Source organism: Syngnathus leptorhynchus, chromosome 3, assembly GCF_054491065.1.
Source record: "Syngnathus leptorhynchus isolate UIUO chromosome 3, UIUO_Slep, whole genome shotgun sequence".
Classification (NCBI taxonomy): Eukaryota; Metazoa; Chordata; class Actinopteri; order Syngnathiformes; family Syngnathidae; genus Syngnathus; species Syngnathus leptorhynchus.
Window position 1 is genome coordinate 12,199,743 of NC_141197.1, and position 19,962 is coordinate 12,219,704.

Below are 19,962 nucleotides of genomic sequence, written 5' to 3' on the forward strand. Positions count from 1 at the left end.
CTCTCTCTCTCTCTCTCTCTCTCTCTCTCTCTCTCTCTCTCTCTCTCTCTCTCTCTCTCTCTCTCTCTCTCTCTCGCTCAGCCTTTGTTGCATGATACTACATTATAATGTGTTCATTTGAATTTGATTCATCGTTCAGCCCTAATTTGTGTCTCGTCAGTGGACAGGAGAATGTGGAATAATCAAACGCGTTAAACCAAAGATGAAGATCAGCCGAGGCGCTGCTCCTCAAAACCATGCCTTTAATGCACGTTAGTGGCCTTGAACTAGGACAAGTTCTCCAGGGAAGTGCCAGCAGCATTGAGTGACAATTCATGAATACTCCTATGCTGCACATAATACACAAAAATGACCCTCATGCTGAGTTCCTCCAAAGCTGTTGCAATCAGATGTTTGTAAATTGCAGGTCAGAAGTATAACGATTCTTTGTGATCTGTGTTGCTTGCAAACATGCACCCAATCATCCATTTTGTGTTTCAGGTACTACTGCATCTTGGTTTACAAGTTTATGAAAAGATGTAGGAAGATGTAGGAAAAAGTGATAACATAAGATTTCAAATTTAATTAAAAATGTATTCACTTGGTCAAATGCCCATCTTATATGAAGCTGATTAATATGTTGATGTGTTTTTTTTTTTTTATGAAAGATTGCAGAAATATCAGCAGGTGCACGGATGTTTTTACATTGCTGCTTTTAATCAGAGGATTTAATCAGTGGTCGTTTTTTGGATGATACAATCAGTTACATTTTGTTTTCAGGAGCAAACATAAACCAAAGATGCTTTTTTTTTCTAAAAGGTCACTGTTGCATATTGGCAAGAATGAATCAGTTCATATGCATCGTTTCTATGTGTGATTTGTTGTCTTTGTCCAGTCTTTTCATATTTTTGACACCCCCCTAAAAATATATATATAACAGCACGTTGCGCCTAAATAATGCAATGATGGTACTCTGTTTTGTGATGAGGAGTCCCGTAAAAGGTGCTACTGTAGTTGTTTTTGGTATCAATGATTGTGAGAATCTGGACAAATGCAACTTATTCACACAGTAGAACGCAACCATGTATATTGTCCTGCTATCTTCTGATGTGTTTCTATCCGATCATGTGAATTGCAAGAGACGGAATTAACTTTCTTGATTTCTCCTTTTGGGCAGTAATGTTGTGATGATTATTAGTTCAAATGTCAAGAGCCATGGGTCTTTATTTTTTCTATATATAGAACCTCAGGGGGACCCCGAACTGCTCCTCAGAAGAGAAAGTCGGGATAATTGAATGTATTTCTTGTAATTCTGATGCTTTTTTAAATGCTTGTTTGTCTTTATCGTCACAATTATTTGCATTTGTTTTTGACATTTCTTTTAGGAGATCATTGACTGTGTTTACTTGTGAAAAGTCTGATTCTCAATAAAAGTACAAACATTCAACAACCCTGTCTTTTAAATGAATAATTATGTGAGTTCGGCTCATGAAAAAACTACATTTATATTTTAGAACTTCTTTATTAGTGAATCTGTCCCTCGAGGAACGACTAAAATAAAATTATTTAACCACGTGTTTTTGTTGTTGTTGTTGTTGTTGTTGTTGTTGACATTTTTCTATTTTAAATCAGCAAATGACTTGTTAAATGTGTAAAAAAAAAAAAATCTTTCCACAATCAGTGGAAACGAATGCGGTAAGCTTTCTGTTTTGTCACGTTTCCTTGTTTATATTTTTAAAGCGCGACGTCCGGCTGGACCCGCCCTAGCACAACCAGTTTGGCTACCGCGGTGCCTGACGGGAAACGATGTTTTATTAAATCGAGAAGTGGCTTTCTCATTGTCATCCGCTTGTAAATTAGAACTACATTTCCCAACCACTACAAGCTTTGTTATGACTGTAGCCCGGGCCCGTGTATAGTGCAATAATTATCGGCCTGTCTGCAAACCGCTGCATCGTCGTTGGACAGCAAAACACAGGTTTTCTTTGACATTTTTTTATTCAATATTGATTTTTATAGTTTTTTTGGGATAGGTGAATTGCCATTGTCGACACAAAGTGGTGACTGTACACATAGTTTGTCGTTTCTAACGCATGTAGAACCAGTTCATCCAGGTAAGACGTCACGAGCAAAACAAAGCAAACGTCATTGTCTTATTTTCGAAATATTGTACGACTTGGCTAGTCCTGCTAATCAAAATGCGTGATGGTTTTTGCCATTGAGTGTCGTGTGACGAAAACGTTAATGTCATGCTTTACAAAAAGATAATCCCCCAAATTCTTGATCACAGCTGATGAAATTGAGCCCTGAGTGAGGGTCTCACCATATGACACGTCGTGGTGTTTTTTTTTTTTATGACGCAACAAGGCTCCTACAAAACGTTGCCCTATGCACCTCTTGTTTTGTAAATAAAAATGCCAAATTTTTAGTGACATCTTTTTTTTTTCTTTTTCAGTGTTGCTGGCAAGCTAGCATCATGTCAAACACTTCCAGTGATACCGAGTCGTCCTGTGGCTGGAGCATCATTAGCATGGAGGTAAAACATTGAATTTTATTTATATGCAACTGTAAGTTAACAATAAGTCAAACATAAACAAAATATTTTTCTCCATTCCTACATATGCGAAACATCTTCTTTCACCAGTTGACGTAAGATAGCATGATCAAAGATGGTATCATCACTGCATTCTCATAGTATTCAACAAACCTTTGATTGAAAATTCTGGATAACCCTAAAATCCACAATAGCCTTTTCCTTGTAATCCTGTAATGTCTTAGTCTTTTTTTTTTGGGCTGTGCTTACAGGGTTCCGATATCGAGACTTTGGTGGTAGACGGCAAGGTGGTGCAGCATGGAGCCGAAGAGCGTCCAGCTGTTGTGCAACCAGAGCTGCAGGACTCTCAAGGTTCAACGTCTGCTTGAAGGGATCTTTCTGTTAAGAGCAACACTGTTACAAATGATGAATTTACAAAGTATATTTACCTATTTATGTACTCTCAAGCATGACTAGTGACATTTGTTACATCTGAATATGACCTTTGCTTAAGGCTTCTTTGCGCAAACGTTAGTGACTTTCGACTGCAGTTTCAAGCAGATATAGTATCAAACGTCTTTGTGGGAAGCCTCTAGCATTTATTGGATGGACATACTTGATAACCATCTTAACGGCCACTTTAGTAGGCCAGAAGTGGCCCTGCTAGTGGAAAAGACATGATTAATAAGACATTCATACCAACCAATGCTTCTGATATTTTTAGCTGCATGTTGTGATGACAGCTCACTGGATGACACACTGGGAGAACAAACCATGGACAGGGCAGCATGGACTTCAGAGGTAAGAACGTCACGCAGGAACCACACAGTCACTGCTTCTTTTATAAATGAAACCTCGCCACCCTCAGGCTGATCCTGATGACCCCACGATGGAAGAGCAAGTCGCTGTGTTGTCCTTCAGCGACCACTCTGACTTCGTGACACTGCAGGAGCTGAAGGAAGACGAGCGTGACTGCGCCGAACACACGCCGACTACCGACGAGGGCTCCTTTATGGGCACATCGTGCAGCAGCCAGTATGCGTTCATCGCTGGAGACCCTGGTAGGACCTCTAAGATTCTGTGCTTGTTTTTTTTATTTCCAGTTTAACTGTTTCTTATATTGGAGAAAAATGTCTTCCCCCCCTTAAATCATCCCATAATATCTTTCTCGTTATTTGTTCATTTTACATTGCCAAAGCAGGTCTGAGGTTGAGTGACTGGAAATTTGTGCAAAGCCTTGTGAAATTGGGCTACCATCTACAAAATGGGCTCGCAAGAGGCCGCACTTTCACAGGTGGCCTCATTCAAGTGTGGCGGTTGAGAACTTGTTGACAAACTAGAGAGCTGTCGGGAGACGTGCACAGACTAATTGTGTTCACAAATATGCTTTGCTGCTGATTCTCACCGTTTTGCTACTTGTTTGTAGTGTGTCTGTGTTTGGCACACGTTCCCAAACTTTATGGAGCCATCGTATTTTACGTTTGCAAAATCTGGCTGCACACCGTCAAAGAAAAGTGCCAGAGAGAGACACTTTCTTTCAAGCCAACTAAATGAATGATCTCATCTGTTTACTCAGAATGTTGCTTACTCATGTGAAATCTGGGCCTGTTTAGTTGAACCCAAAGGTGTTCAAATGAAGCCTCACTATTTGCAGCAATAGCATCACAAAGCATCATCACAATGCTTCTAGCATGTACACAATCATGAAGCGATTGGTTAATAGTTGACTCCACTCGAATCAAGAGTCAACTTAAAAAAAATATAGTGACGCAACCTTGCAAACACTCAACAATGGAAGGCAATACATTTGCACATTGTGGGTTTACTTTTGTGCCAATTTTTATGTATTGTTGAATTAGAACGTGGCTTTTTGCTTTTAGTGAGCAGCTTTTGCTAATTGTACGGGAAGAATATTGTTTGAGCTACTGAAATGAAAACCTTTGCATGATGCTAAAGGACTTACATCAGGACTGTTTTGGCATGAATAACCTGACGCATGCAGATCGTGTTAATTACTTATCGACCATTTGGTTGTTGACCGTGATGACCCCCATTGACCTCTGCATGTATCTCTGGAAGTTTTCCCAGCTACGCCGCAGCCTGCAGCCCCAAACTCCAGCAGCAGCGAAGATGAAGCGGCACCAAACGTTGCTATTCGAAGGCGCCGGTTGAGGAAGAACACAACAAACACTGTGACGGAGTCTTGCGAGGAGGAGGAGGAGGAGGAAGAGACAACGGTGGAGTCGGAGGAGGAAGACGAGACGCAGCAGGGGCAGCAAATTGCACTCGGACCAGAGACGCTGAGAGCGCAAAGCCAAGGCGGCGGAACCCTCAACTCTTGCATTCTGCTCACCCTCATCATCGCCCTCAGCATTGGCTTCGGACACTTCTATTGTACGGATTCAGACATTGAACTTGGTATTATTTAACACGTGAGCAACACATTGACCTAGTGGTGCGTTAGTGCATTATCTTTGTTGCGCTATTAACATGTGCACTATCCTGTCAGAGAGGACAACTAACTCTAACGGCACACTAATTGGGTAGAATTGCTCTGACTTACTTGCCTGTCGGTGAAATTGTACCCCGAGTCTCGTTCAAACGTCATCCGGCACAAGATCCAGCGCACCCACAGCCTTAATGCGGATGGATGTCTGAGCTTTCTCCTCCAATCATAATGTTGTTTTATTTTCAGGCACCATGCCAATACAAAAGAAGCAGAAGACAGTAGACAAATTCCGAGAGAGCGAGCTTGAGAGTCTTAGAAAAGTTCTTCATTATCATGTAAGTATTGATGTGTTCCTTATGGTCAATTGAAAAAAACGATTTTTTATTTTGTTATCCCATGAAGGTCAAGAGCGACAGTCTGAGCCAGGAAGATTGGGATGAGCAGAAGCTTATTTCATTGCTCATGCAAAAGAACATGGAGTTCAGCGGCCAGCAGGAATTTGTTCAGGTAACTTTTATTTCTTTTCCCTCTCAACTGACGCAATTTCCTCTACTTAAATATACCCTGAATGGTCAATGCAAACACTGAAGTTGGTTGTTTGAGCGGCTTTCGGTAGTCCATAGAAGGATCCTAGCGTAAGTCGCGCTCCACGAAAGCCCGAGTCTCGGCCACTGGTTTTGCAGCCATTCAAATTTTGAATCACAGATGCACAATGTCTTAGCCAATCAAAATGCACTGACGGAAAATCAATTTCTGGCTTCTAAGGCAGAGAAGCACTGAAGTCTGGTGAATGTACCGCGACATCATCAATGACGTTTGCATAGATGTTAGAGAAACCTTCAAACAACTGCTTCTTTACACACGGAGCAGTAGACATTTTAAACAGAGCCAAGTTAGTTGAAGCATATCTTCTCTTATCTGATCTGATGACTTACTTGAGTTAGGAGTCCTATTTATTTCCCATTCTTTTTTTCCTAATTCAATCAGGTCCGACGAGAGGACCAGGCGATGTTAGCAAGACAGAGGGAGGCTGAGAGCCTGGCATTGACCACCACGAACCAGCAGTTGAAAAGCTCCTTGGAGCAAAAAGAAAAGTCCCTGTCTACCTTGCAGGAGGAATTGAGAAGCCTGCAATCCAGGATTCGAGATCTGGAGGCTAAAGGGGCGGCGGCTGATGCGCTGTTATTGGAAAACCGAAGGCTGAATGAGGAGCTGGAGGGGGAGAAGGAGCTGAGGAAGAAGCTAGACAAGGAGAGGAAGCTTACACATGAGGCAGACAAGGAAAGGAGGCTTGCATATGAGACAGAGGCTCAGGATCTCAGATCGCAACTGAGGGAGCTGGAGAAGAGGCTGGGCTTTGAGCAGCAGCGCTCCGACATGTGGGAACGGCTGTATCTGGAAACCAAAGAAGACCGGGCCAAAGGCGATACGGAACCAAAAATGCGCAAGTCAGGAATTGTGGAAGACACGTTTGATGCGGTCAAGAACTCCACCAAGGAGTTTGTCCACCATCACAAAGAGCAGATCAAGAAAGCCAAGGAAGCCGTGAAGGAAAACCTGCGCAAGTTCTCCGATTCCGTCAAATCTACTTTTCGCAATTTCAAGGATTCGGCCTCCACCTTCTTCGACAAGATGACGAGAGAAGGTACAGAATACTATGAAGAGAGAAAGTACAAGAAGAAAAAGCCTCATTCCAAACAAGACGCCAACACCCGCAAACCAGGAGACCGAGTCCATAAAGAGCGAGGCCAGAGCACCGGCCCAAAAGGATGCCGAGGAGTCTTTGACTGCGCCTACCAGGAGTCCATGAACATCTTCAACAAAGCCACGGAGCCCATACGAGCAGACGAGTTCCACCAGCTGTTGTGGAGCTACTTGCAGCGGGAAGTCCACCACTTCCATCACTGGAAGGAACTGGAGAGCTTCATCAACGGCTTTTTCCACAACGGCATCTTCATCCATGACCGCATGCTCTTCACAGACTTTGTGAGCAGCGTGGAGCACTACCTGGTCAGCATGCCCGAGTACCACGGCCTTCACAACGATGTCTTTGAAGACATGGACGACTTCATTTACAGACACCTCTTTGGAGAGGCGTATGTCAAGAGCAACAGACAGAGGTGAACAGACCGCCGACGACAAGAGCTCAAATGTTTCATTCGGTGAACTTTACTAGTTGAAATGTATGGAAGCTAAACTACTCCAACTCACCCAACAACATTTGTAGCATACTTTTTGATTAAAAATGAAACAATATTCTATCAAGCTTATCTAGAGTTCTAATCTAAAAAAAATACTAAATGAATAGATACTTCTTCACTTCTCACCATTCCTGTTTTGTGTGTTTGCTTCTGCTCATGCAGATATGATTCACGTTGGGAATTATTCAAATCTTCAGGAACAGTTTTTTTTTTTTTTAAACTCTTGAATGTTCCAGTTTACTGCATGAGCGACAATTCTTTTGTATAGTTTGCTGGGGAAATTGCGCCCCCTTGTGGCTACTAGTCACCATTGAAAAAATGAGTTCCTGGAGATTTAAATAATGCTCAACATTTTAAGATACAATTGTATCTACAGGCTCAGCGAGCACTTAAATCAGACAAGCACAGGAATATTGAGGAGTTGAAAAATTGCTTTTACTGAAATTAATCTTAAGGGTTCGTTGGAGCCTGGAGTTAAGTTGTTACTCTTGTTATTTATTATTCATCAAATATTTTAGTTTGGGAAAATTAGCGAGTCATTTGTTATTGCAGAAAGTTGGTTTTCATGCAGCTGTATGGTTTTGCCGTGAGTTGACGCCACAACTTTTTTAGGACCCCCCCCACACACACACACCAAAAAATAGGCTCTTAGAAGCTGAAATATATATTAGCTAAAATACCCTGAATGCAAAATAATTTCTTTAATAGTCTGCTTTTATCTATCTTCTAGTTATATAACTATCTTCTAGTTAGACATTTACTGTAACTATTATTATTGTATTCTTTCATGTAAAATGCATCCTCTGTTTAGTGTTGAATCTCCCAGCGGACCTCTGGAAGGACCAGACTCGAACTCCAAAGAGGAGTCGAGGATGAAGAATCGAGGTCGTCGACAGCAGAGACAAAAAGCGCGGCATCACAGCGAACAAAGAAGCAGGCACATGGCTGACGTCAAAATCGAACTGGGCCCTATGCCGTTTGATCGCAAATACTGAATACTTGTGGATAGGTTGGATAGTTGTGGTCGTAGAGGTAGTCCCTCTTTAGTACCACTACGCGTCGCTCTCGACAGTTTGCACCATGTTTTAACGCTACTAAATGTCCGGGTGGTTTTCCATCAGAACAATTTCAGATGCACTTTATATTCGGACTGGGGTGTTTTTATGTTCTGAAAAGAGCACCTGTGCCGAAGATCCACCAATCAAAGGCCACAACACAAATGTGCGTTTCAGCAGAACAAGTTGCTTTGCCGTTCTACTAACTACTAAAGAAGTCCAGCTTGCCTTCTTGGTGTAGGGAAAAAAGGTTGAAAATAGCTCTCCCCAAATGAGGCACAGATGCTGGTTTTTTTTGGTCCAATATAGAATTACAATGCTGTACTCCAAATATTGTTAAGCCTGGAGAAAGTATAAGTTTGTTGACCTTCAAGGAAGGTGGCAAGATCAGATTTTTGGGGGTGCTGCACAAACATCTTGAAGAAATCCCTTCAATTGTAGTCAGTATTTTAACTTTTTATGCTCTCTTCCTGGAAGTGTGAGGTTATGTTATCCTAATTAAAAATAGCAAATTGGCAGCTCAACTCAAGCTATTGTCGGGAATAAAACTGGAATATGGATTTGATTTGGAGCCCCAAGGACATGTTTGTGATGATGCAATTGCTTTCAGTTTGATACTGTTCCAACATTCCTTTTGTTTTCTTTGATGTGTATCTACAAGGCAAAAACGACAAGACAACTTCACACAAGTTTTATGTATATAAATTATTTCTGAAAAAAGGTTTCATCATACAGTGCGTAAAATCAGACGCGGTCCTTCGGTTGTCAGTGCCTTACATAAATAAAGATTCTTCCTTCATCATCTCCGTCAGTGTATGAAAACTATCTTGTTTACGTGTAATAGTTGTCACGCAGAAATGCATCAACATAAAAACATAAAACATAACATAAAAATGCATCAGCATTTAAGCAACAGAGTTGGCTGCGCTTTTCCAGGTCAGAGAGAACCAAGAGAGTCGCAAGTGACTGCGCTTGTGGATACAAAGTTCAGGGTCAGAATTGCACCTGCACCTGAAAATGGCGGTGTACCTAATAGCGTGTCCGAGTGACGTCACAGATGAACCGGCCAATCAGAAAGTGGGGGTGAGGGCGGGTGTGGCACTTTTCACTTTCCGTGAAGCTTTGACCATGATTTTTCCCTAATAAAGTGGCCCGTTATTAGCAACACCTGAAAATGGCGGTGTACCTAATGGAGTGTCCGAGTGACGTCACAGATCAACCAGCCAATCAGAAAGTGGGGGTGAGGGCGGGTGTGGCACCTTTCACTTAAACTTTTTCCCTAATGAAGTGATTAGGTACACCTGTGTCCGTGTGACGTCACAGATCAACCAGCCAATCAGAAAGTGGGGGGTTGTTTGGGTGTGGCACTTTTCACTTTCCGTTAAGCTTTGGCCATGATTTTTCCCTAATAAAGTGGCCCGTTATTAGCAACACCTGAAAATGGCGGTGTACCTAATGGAGTGTCCGAGTGACGTCACAGATCAACCAGCCAATCAGAAAGTGGGGGTGAGGGCGGGTGTGGCACCTTTCACTTAAACTTTTTCCCTAATGAAGTGATTAGGTACACCTGTGTCCGTGTGACGTCACAGATCAACCAGCCAATCAGAAAGTGGGGGGTTGTTTGGGTGTGGCACTTTTCACTTTCCGTTAAGCTTTGGCCATGATTTTTCCCTAATAAAGTGGCCCGTTATTAGCAACACCTGAAAATGGCGGTGTACCTAATGGAGTGTCCGAGTGACGTCACAGATCAACCAGCCAATCAGAAAGTGGGGGTGAGGGCGGGTGTGGCACTTTTCACTTTCACTTAAACTTTTTCCCTAATGAAGTGATTAGGTACACCTGTGTCCGTGTGACGTCACAGATCAACCAGCCAATCAGAAAGTGGGGGGTTGTTTGGGTGTGGCACTTTTCACTTTCCGTTAAGCTTTGGCCATTATTTTTCCCTAATGAAGTGGCCTGTTATTAGGTACACCTGAAAATGGCGGTGTACCTAATGGAGTGTCCGAGTGACGTCACATATCAAACAGCCAATCAGAAAGTGGGGGGTTGTTTGGGTGTGGCACTTTTCACTTTCATTTAAGCTTTGACCATGATTTTTCCCTAATGAAGTGGCCTGTGATTAGGTACACCTGAAAATGGCGGTGTACCTAATAGAGTGTCCGAGTGACGTCACTTTGACCATGATTTTGGATTATTTGATTTATATGTGTGTGGGGGGGGGGGGGCGATTTGTTGAACGATTCGTTGGAACGAATCTTATGAGTGAACTGATTCTAAAGCTTCAGTTCACTTAAAAGAACTGGAATGCACATCACCAATGCAGAAGACGATTGATTTTCTTTAAGACACTTTTATTGAATTTGATTTATTAAGTCACACAAACAACCTCCTCATCAGCAGAATACAACATAACCACAGCAGACATTAGACGCTGGTTAGTCAACAGGTTATTTATTGCAAAATCCTTGCCCTGCCCCTTTCATCCAAATCACAAATTACTTTCAAGGCATCAAAGATTCAAGGGAAGAAAACATTTAAAAAGTCACTTCATCTGCAGACTCCAATGATGAGAAGTAAGTGTTTCTACACCTGCTTCCCTGCTGTATGAGGTCAACACACACACACAATCGTTTAGAAGTATCATTTTCTCGCTTCAGCGACTATATGTACAAAGGATAGCCTTGCTAGCAAGGTGATCATCTTAACCACAGCTGCCCGATTGTCATAAGGCGTGGAGTGACTGAACTTGTGCAAAAGCTCGGGCTCTGAGATGTTACAAAGTGCATGGACGTGGCTCATGATGTCCAAAGCTCCACATTGGTGAATCAGGCATGTGTAGAGACTTTTCAACAAGTTGGTTGTCAACAAACCGCAAGTGGCTGTTTGTCGTCATCAATAGTCCTGTTGAACCAAATTCACACACAAACACTGTACTAACAGACAGAAAAGTATTTTAACAACAGTCACAGGTATTCATTCGTAGAAAAATATGTGTGTAAAATGTATAAAGTTCAAGCCTGACCTTCTTCTACTCTTAATGTTATTTAATGCTATTTAGGTATTTAAGTTTATTAATTGTTTTTTATTGCTATTATGCTGGCTACTGAGTCATTTTCTGGTTGTTATAATTTTATTATATTAAGTTATATTTAAAGTATTTAGAGTGAGTTTTGGTGGTTGAATAAATAGTTTATAAATATTTGGTGTTTGTGAATTGTGATATCCATTAAAATAGTGAGCAATAATCGGCCAGCCTTATAATGTTGTATGTAGAGTTGTAAACAGGGCTTACCACAGAAAATCGATAGAAGGGTAGATGAATCTGACCTCCTTGGGAGGATGGAATCTGGAAGGAATTCAAACATAGTGTGACGTTAAAAGGAGTACTAAAAGTAGATGTAAGCTGTCAGACTAAATTCTGATAACTCACCTGAACACGTCCAGGCAATGGCTACCAGTGGAATTCATCTGCACGAGATGAGGGCCCAACACGACAGCAAAGCCACGAGAGACGACGTACCAGTGTGCCGTATACCCCAGCCATCGATTCATTTCTCAAGGAATTGAACTGCATGAAGTTTCCGAAGCCAGAACATGACGTTGGCTCGTTGTCGGTTGTTAGTCAGTCACACACATGATGATGCTTCCTTTGTAAGCAGCAGTGAGAGTGGTACATTTCATTCATAACCTTGTAAATTCAATCAAAAACACCCCATTGAAATGAAAGAATGTTCCAGCAACCCAAAAGCATCCCAATTTTTTTCATTACCTTTGTAATACAGAAATCCAACACTGTATGGTACAAAAGCAAACAAGCGAAATAAATTGGTTTATATTCATGTGTAAGTCTGTATGGAACTAACTGCTCCATTTTTTTTGTCCACTTTACTCATCTTCGGTTTTGGGCTTTTTCATCAGGCTTTCCTCACTTTCACCGGCGGGTCGCTTCAAAAGTTGTTTTTTCCGCTCTTTCAGAATGTTTCGGAAATGAGCCAGGCAGGTGTCGTTAAACAACGACGACGCGCATCCGGTGGCAACTTTCTCCGGGTGTTTCCGTTCAATAAAATTTGAAAGTCTCTCCCAAATTCCCAGCATTTCCATAATCTCGCCGGTCGAGATGACTTCATCATCCTCCGGCTGAGCGGCGGTGCCGATTTCCTGCAAAACCTTTGCGTGCTGCTGCGTCTGTAGCGCCTTCAACTCCTCCGACGTCAATTCCTGGGAGTGCTCCTTGACCAGCTCGTTCACGTCTCCCTCATCCACCTCCAGGCCCATGGACTTACCGAGTGAAACGATCTCCTCCACCACCGCATGGTCAGGTTCAAAGGTCACTCTTTCCGACACAACCTCGGGCCACAGCTTCTTCCACGAACAAATCAGGGTCCTCTTTGTAACAGCTTGCCAAGCCAGATCGATAATTTTGAGGCATGACACGATGTTATAATGGTCCTTCCAGAACTCTCGAATGGTAAGATTTGAGCTCTGCGTCACCTCAAAGCAGCGGCGAAAGAGGTGCTTGGTGAAAAGCTTCTTAAAATTACAAACCACCTGCTGGTCCATGGGCTGCAGCATAGCGGTGGCGTCAGGTGGAAGGTAGAAAACCTTGATAAACTTAAAATCTTCAAGAATGTCATCTTGGAGGTTGTGCGGGTGAGCGGGACCGTTGTCCAGAACCAGAAGGGCTTGCACGGGGAGGTTTTTTTCCTGGAGATACTTCTTCACGGCAGGACCAAACACAAGGTTGACCCACTCTACAAAGAATTGCCTAGTGACCCACGCCCTTGGGTTTGCCCGCCACATAACCTGCAGTTTTTCTTTGATGATCTTGTGGGACTTGAAGGCTCTGGGATTTTCCGAATGGTATACGAGCAGCGGCTTGATCTTGCAGTCGCCGCTGGCGTTGGCGCACAGTGTGAGGGTTAACCTATCCTTCATGGGTTTGTGGCCGGGCATCTTCATCTCCTCGATGGTTATGAAAGTCCTCCTTGGCATCCTTTTCCAGAAGAGCCCCGTTTCATCACAATTAAAGACCTGCTGAGGGACGTATCCTTCGGCTGCTATCACGTCGGTGAAGGTTTTGCAGTAATCCTTGTTCACATTTTTGCTGGCCGCATCAACATGCCCGACATCGGATGGAAAGCTGATCCTCCTCCTAAAATTGTCGTACCAGCCACGGCTGGCTTTAAAAGAGTCTTCCGGTGCCCCGTCCGTTGAGGAGCCTGGGGTCTGCTGCAGCAAGTCGGTGTAAATGGCCCGTGCCTTTTCACAGATGGCACCCTCCGTCAAAGGACATCTAGTGAGCTGTTTCTCCGTCAACCACACCAAGAGTAGCCTCTCCATCTTTTCATGGACAGACGTCCGCAGCCTGGAAATTATTTTAACGCCCATAGCTGGCGTTATAGCCTTTATCGACTCCTTCTGTTTAAGTATAGAGCATATAGTAGAAGTATTACGGTCATACAATCTCGCCAAGTCGACGACACGCACACCTCGCTCATATTTTTCGATGATTTCGTGCTTGAGTTGAATGGACATCATCTTTTTCTTCTTCTTGACAGGAATCACTTTATTTCCTGGATCCATGTTTAGAAAACAATTGGCAATGTAACTGCACACAATTCTATCTTTCCCAACAAGATTTCCACGTGTGCACAAGCAATAAGGTTTAGATCTGGGGATGTCACTAATATTTGCCAACTGTGGGTTGCAAAGCCCGCTTGCACACTCGAATTGACTGGGTGGATGTTCGTTGCACAGATTTTGCTCAGATTTGGCTGTAAATCAAGTTAACACAGTCTTGACATGTTGCTGGTAAAATCGGGCGCTGCCATCTGTGTTAACAATCGCTCCAGCGTTACAGCTTCATCCCGGCTGTACGTTTTTTGGCGTCAACCATGCTTTGAAACACGACCGGAAACCACCTTTCGTTCCAATGCACCACGTTAAAAATGGTCCGTCACCTCCTCGTTCACTCTCGGACAGGAGCCGCACTTTTCCGCAGGGCTGCCACAACCGTCCGGTGTTTTGCGGTCGAAACCAACGTAGCGTCAACTAGGTGCCCAGCCTCCAAAGATACGACAGGAGACGTTTAATAACCAGATAAGTTACTGTTGGCCGTAACAACGCCAAAATCGGCCATAAGCACAACCGAAATTGTCAGCTGCAACAGTATTTCTTCTTCTTGCCACATTCGGCGTTTGGCAAACAGGAACATTACCGCCACCTACTGGTTAGGAGTGTGAATCACAATAGCCATACATTATTAACCATTCAAATAAACATGACAATCAGCGCATGCTCAGAGTGTATTTCTCATAGCCTAATTCAGTTTTTTTTAAGCACTCAACAATACCAAATTAAATTATTAAATAATCATTCAAATAAACTAACATGACAATCAGTAAATGATCTGTGTGTATTTCTCCCAGCTCAATTGTATTGTTTTTTTGAATCATTAAAAATACCAAAGTTAAATGGAAAATGAACAGAACGACGTTACCTCCAGCCATTTTTTTTTAAGATGGAGAGAATATCAGACATAGCCACCGAGATGTTCCCATGGTTGTCAGTGTCTTTCATAAATATAGATTCTTCTTCCAACTTTTCCTTCAGGAACATGAGTGTGAAATACATCAGCCGTTTTCATGTAGTTATTGTCCCGCAGAAACACAGAGATCTCCTACAACATAAAATACATTCGGTCATTTGTCCGCTTTAGCTTTGGACAAATGGAATGCCACATTTACCTTCTCCAAGACGTCAAAGAGAACCAAGTGAGTAGGCCGCGACTGCGCGTCTGGAAAGGAAGTCCGGAGCCACAGAAGCGGATCATGATAGAACCTGTCCGCTTCGTCGATGTGGCCAACTCGGCCGAGATCAGGCGGGCACTCGAGAAATGCCATCTTCAGTGGACAGTGGACGTGGCTGTAAGGTGACAGAAAACTTTCAACATTGTCTACTTGTGACCAGGCCCCCAAGCCAGATGGCGCACTTGGCACCTGTAGTAAGGCGTCGAGTGGCAAGGCATGAGGAAACGGACGTCTGCCTCGGATACATTGCGGCAAAGTGCACGGACATGGCTCATGACGTCCAGAGCGCCGCGCTGGTGAATCAGACCCGTGTAGAGAGCTATGAGCAGGTTGGAGGCCAACAAACCACCGGCGGCTGCTCGTCGCCAAGCTCTCAGATGAGCCATCGCTACACCTGTTAGCAAAAGCACATGAATGTATTTGATAAAACGTCTGAAGAAATTGTTTTAGTGGCACATCTTAAATGAAAAGACACATTTCCTGGAGCAGAAGATTTAAGACAGGAATGGAATCAATACTTATGTAAAAATGTGGAAATAATGACTTACCACAGAAGATAAAACAGAAGGGAAGCACAGGGTAGATGAATCTAAACTCCTTGTGAGGAAGTAGGCTAAAAACATTTAAAATAGGTCCAAGGTGACTAGGATTCACATTAGTGGAGAACAAGTGAGAGAACTACGACGCTTTACCTATATGCCCCGATGGTCCATGCAATGGCCACCAGGAGGATTTTGTACTTTCGGAAAGCCAGGAAGCATCCGTACAAAAAGAATGGTAGATGGGGGCCAATTATGACCGGGAAGCCCTGAGTGAGGTACCAGTGCCAAGGGTGGGTGCCGTAAAAGTCGGCCACACTGTGGAAGACGTTCAACTTCAGGAAGTTGAACTGCACAAAGACCCACTACAAAAGAAGAGAAAACAACCGATGATCCAAAAACATCCTTTCATTAACACACTAGCCATCTGTACTTGAGACAAGGCACATTTTTAAAAAGGCAACACGATCAGGAAAATTGGCACAAAATGTTGAGTGAACCCCCACTATTCCCCAGTAGATAGGATATGAGCCCTTCCGTGAAGAACAATCATCTGCAATAATTGAGCTCCCCTAAAAATGTTTACGCTGTACTGTTACTGCCAAGAGACGCCAAAGGGTGGCGCCAAAGCCCCAACCTCCTCTAAACGAGGCTCTATTGTGGCAAGCAAGTTACACCCTGGACTGATGGCCAGACCAAGATGTCTCCACTGTGAGACAAGCTGTCACGCTAATCCACAACCGTGCCTTTCTAGTTAATATGAATTTAACAATTTCATGACAATGTACGTTTCACCTTTTCATAGAAGATGCAGTCGATTATGGTTGAAATCACAACGGCTGTGACCCTAAAACACAAAACAGTGTTACTATGAAACAAACAAACATGAACCTGAAACATGCAGCTGTGAAATCCAAATACAACTAACCCGATGGGAATGTAGTCATGAACCACCAGCTTCAGTTTGTTTTTGTCCTGCCAGAAATGATAAGCCACTAACGGAAGCCAGACAATCAGGGCCGTCGTTCGAACAATGACCGCCAAGGCAACAAGGCTCAAATATGTTTTACTTGAAGGGGACAAAAAACACAAAACAAGGTGTCAGCCAGGAAGCGAAGGCACATCGATAAAGACGGACGTTTACGTCAAGTAGACCTGCTGTGTGTTTTGGATCCTGGTAGAGGGAAGTAGCACAGAGCCAGGTAAGTGATGTTGGTCTCCGCACTGTTGCTTAGCGTTCTGGTGCAGCAGAACCACGTGAACCACGAGCACAGATGGCAGAAGAACTGCACACGCACGGGAGGGAGGGAACACAGTCAAGATCCAACAGAAGTGACATTCAACCTGAAAAAAGACGCCTCCTGTCTTTACCGTCCATTTTGCCGTTTTGCAATCTTCCAGCGTTTTCATGAAGAAAAAGAATTTAACGTCCACAAAAGCAGTGACGAGTGCATGAAGTAGTCGGGGCATCCATATCTGCAGGGAAAACAAAGTCATTCAAAAAAACAAATCATATCTGGGCAGACAAAAACTGGAGCCGACACTTTCCAGAAGATAAACGGAGTCGCAGTGTATCCAGTGTAGGACTTTATAGATGACGGCAAAAAAGAGTGGATAGGTGAAGCCTCTTATGCCTTCCTTCCATTCCCATGTCAGATGGCCATAAGTCACATTGTTAAGATTTTTTAACAAACTCCAATTGCCTGAGACCAGGTCAGTGTTATGTACTCAATCTCACGTGTTGATGCTCAGGAGGACAAAAACGAAATAAAGAAAAATGCGTGGATGCGAAGAAAATGATTTGAGTTGAAAGGATATTTGAAGACCATGTGATGGGCGACCTCAACACCCTGCCAGTACTCATCCGGGACAAAGCTGGTCTGAACCAGGAAACAGTTCAAGACACGAAAAAGGACACAAAACACAGCAACCCTCAGCACTTCTGTATGGAGAGGGAAAAACTACAATTACCAGAGTAGGGAATAACAGCTTTACAAAATGCTGGCATTAGCATGTTATCATCAATTTACAGCTAATGTAAGGAATGACTTCATTCAAACATTACAACGTTGCAAAAGTGAAATACGGCACATTATGCAATGAACAGACTCCAACAAGGTAGCCCACCTGTCCTATCATGAGCATCAATCTCCTTTGAGTACAATAAGGACTTTCTTTTCCTCAGTTTGACATCCTCCTCGTTTGTCCTGAACTTCAAACGCTGTCTGAAAGTCTCCATATGTTGTCGTCGTGTCCTTAGGTGTGACTGCTGTAGACATATGTTTACCTGTCTGGGGAGAGATAAAAGTGGAAGTTAAGAAGATGTACAAAAGATGTGATTTTGAAGACTCGAAAATGTTAAGAAAGACAATGGCAACTTTAAAACCATCTCAAAATTTAGTAGAGAAGCTTGAAATCTTAAACTAAACATTTCCCATCTCATTTCAGTTGACCCAACGTCTTGGGAATAGTTGGACTTGTTATCGTGCTTTTTGTTGGCATAAGACTTTTTCATTATTTTTTTTTTATTGCTTTACTTACCCGATTTTAACTTTTGTACGATGCTAAGCCTGGAGTGGAAGTCGACTACCACCGGAGCTAGCATGTCAGACTCTGGGAACGACTTCTAGCCAATGCATCCATCCAGAAGTGTTTGATCACGTTAGTTTGCACAATATAATTATTTTAAAAGAGTTGCACTGAGGCACACTGTCATTTATTTTAACAAAGTTACGCATACATTTGATCAGCGCGCGTACTCTACATGCAGGAAGTGAGTGGGCACCCGCACTTCTTTCAGATTTTTGGGCAGTGTAGACACAACTCGGCGTATTACTGCCCTCCACAGCTATAATGTTGCAAGTACACGTGGAAGCATGCACTTGGGAAATCCTTTTTCTAAAAAATTCAACAAAAAAACAGAATTGCCAAAATAAATAATTCATAATGGTGAAAATAAAATAAATACAAAATACAGTTGAAAAAATGCATTAAAATTGATATAATTTCTTATCTAATTGTATGTATATATTTAGTTTGGTATTTATTTCACTATTTGTTTTACATTTTAAATATTATATAAATAAAATTATATATATAAATATATATTTGCATGATTTGAATGAATAGTAATCGCCTGACAAACAACTAGGTGCACTGTACATTTTTGTCCAGCAGGGGTCAATGTCCAACTTGTTGGAGTTTATTTTGTATTCCATAAAGGAGAAGAAGCTCGCGCGCATCACGCTAGCATAGGTCTCCTCGATGCCCTTCTTGTTGAGGATTTTGTGACGTCGCGGGGGTTTGTCCCCTCTCTCTTGCCCTCTTGTACATTGCAGTGACATGGTTTGGATGTTTTCTTGGTGAGTAAAAATAGCAACGAAATGATTGGTAATCTGTAAACAAATAAATCAGCATGTCACTCAAGACAGCTCTGGAGTTATACTTGCAGCGATTAAGCAAACGTGCAACGTCTCGCGATATCTTACGTGAATATGTTTTGTTTTTTCAATATCTTCCTTTTTTTCCAGGACCACCTTGTGCTCTCTACACTGAAGTGGCTAATTGTGGGGCTAAAGGGATGCTTCGAAGAAAAATCCCTTTCACACAGATGGCTTTTGCCACAGTGCTTGGAATGGCTGGTGGTTTCTATATCTACAGACCTTACTTTGACGCAGTGCCAAAAACTACAACGCCACAGAACCAGGATGTGGCACTAAAATCGAACAGAACTGGTGGAAATAATTCATCAAGCTAAATTATTACAATGGAATGCACCAGCAAAGCAATGCAAAGTTCTGAAACTAAATAAACTTATTGATCACAAGGTTGGTAGTGTCATGTGTCTTGAGCCTCAAGTGTCATGAATTGGGTCCAGCTAAAACTTTACACTAAGCACCCATACAAATATGAAATTTGCCAAGTATCACCCCATTGACAAAAATGCAACAGCAAAAACAGAGAGCCCCCCCCCTCTTAAAAAGTAAACTATTTAATATTTCTTAAACACTGCACTTACATTTGAAAACACTGTACTACAACAGTGCTAATTGACAATACATTGCACATAAAGTGAATTAAAAACTACCTCAAAAACAGTTTGCAAATTTACAGTAAAAATAGCAATAAGAAAATGATAATAGTTGTAAAAGATTGAATGTAAATCAATATTATCATTTATGAATTCTAACGGGGAGACTAAAATTGAAAAACCTTGTTAACATAGCGAAGCATGAAAATGCTTTACAAAATGAAAAACTATCTTGCATTTATAAAAGAATGACTGGCCTTTTCATTCATTTTAAATGTATTTATTTATCTATTGCTCTATGCCCATAAGACGGAAAGTCAAACCGTTGTTTTCACAGGCACTGCGGACAGGAGGAAGTGGCCCCCAA

At 42.4% G+C, this 19,962-nt stretch overlaps 3 protein-coding genes across 9 annotated transcripts; 2 read left to right on the plus strand and 1 right to left on the minus strand.

Moving 5' to 3' along the window:
- Nucleotides 1-1,850: 1,850 nt before the first annotated feature.
- Nucleotides 1,851-9,024, plus strand: ccpg1 (cell cycle progression 1). 5 transcript variants are annotated; one of them, XM_085908099.1, is made up of 10 exons: nucleotides 1,851-1,957; nucleotides 2,435-2,515; nucleotides 2,785-2,884; nucleotides 3,237-3,313; nucleotides 3,381-3,573; nucleotides 4,592-4,930; nucleotides 5,208-5,296; nucleotides 5,364-5,468; nucleotides 5,949-7,081; nucleotides 7,974-9,024. In XM_085908099.1, the coding sequence occupies exons 2-10, from the start codon at nucleotides 2,456-2,458 to the stop codon at nucleotides 8,155-8,157; spliced, it is 2,280 nt and encodes a 759-aa protein (XP_085764225.1). In that variant the 5' UTR covers nucleotides 1,851-1,957; nucleotides 2,435-2,455; the 3' UTR covers nucleotides 8,158-9,024. The 5 variants fall into 5 exon arrangements, with proteins under 5 accessions (XP_085764225.1, XP_085764227.1, XP_085764224.1 ...); XM_085908101.1 differs by having other exon boundaries at nucleotides 1,882-2,093; nucleotides 2,785-2,951; XM_085908098.1 differs by having other exon boundaries at nucleotides 1,882-2,093.
- Nucleotides 9,025-10,567: 1,543 nt separating this feature from the next.
- On the minus strand, nucleotides 10,568-18,397 carry pigb (phosphatidylinositol glycan anchor biosynthesis, class B). Of its 3 annotated transcripts, XM_085906723.1 has the most exons (16): nucleotides 18,107-18,397; nucleotides 17,693-17,856; nucleotides 17,384-17,507; nucleotides 17,114-17,231; nucleotides 16,937-17,041; nucleotides 16,721-16,851; nucleotides 16,494-16,634; nucleotides 16,361-16,412; nucleotides 15,719-15,930; nucleotides 15,575-15,639; nucleotides 15,216-15,420; nucleotides 14,964-15,141; nucleotides 14,178-14,896; nucleotides 11,648-11,864; nucleotides 11,510-11,563; nucleotides 10,568-11,118 (listed from the first exon to the last, which is right to left on the minus strand). In XM_085906723.1, the coding sequence occupies exons 2-13, from the start codon at nucleotides 17,802-17,804 to the stop codon at nucleotides 14,783-14,785; spliced, it is 1,557 nt and encodes a 518-aa protein (XP_085762849.1). In that variant the 5' UTR covers nucleotides 17,805-17,856; nucleotides 18,107-18,397; the 3' UTR covers nucleotides 10,568-11,118; nucleotides 11,510-11,563; nucleotides 11,648-11,864; nucleotides 14,178-14,782. The 3 variants fall into 3 exon arrangements, with proteins under 3 accessions (XP_085762849.1, XP_085762848.1, XP_085762847.1); XM_085906722.1 differs by lacking the exons at nucleotides 14,964-15,141; nucleotides 15,216-15,420; nucleotides 15,575-15,639; ... (7 more) ...; nucleotides 17,693-17,856; nucleotides 18,107-18,397 and having other exon boundaries at nucleotides 11,987-14,787; XM_085906721.1 differs by lacking the exons at nucleotides 14,964-15,141; nucleotides 15,216-15,420; nucleotides 15,575-15,639; ... (7 more) ...; nucleotides 17,693-17,856; nucleotides 18,107-18,397 and having other exon boundaries at nucleotides 11,648-14,787.
- A 367-nt stretch (nucleotides 18,398-18,764) lies between these two features.
- On the plus strand, nucleotides 18,765-19,391 carry pigbos1 (PIGB opposite strand 1). The gene is made up of 2 exons (XM_085906726.1): nucleotides 18,765-18,927; nucleotides 19,096-19,391. Exon 2 carries the CDS (start codon nucleotides 19,146-19,148, stop codon nucleotides 19,320-19,322), a length of 177 nt encoding a protein of 58 aa, XP_085762852.1. The 5' UTR covers nucleotides 18,765-18,927; nucleotides 19,096-19,145; the 3' UTR covers nucleotides 19,323-19,391.
- Nucleotides 19,392-19,962: the final 571 nt, after the last annotated feature.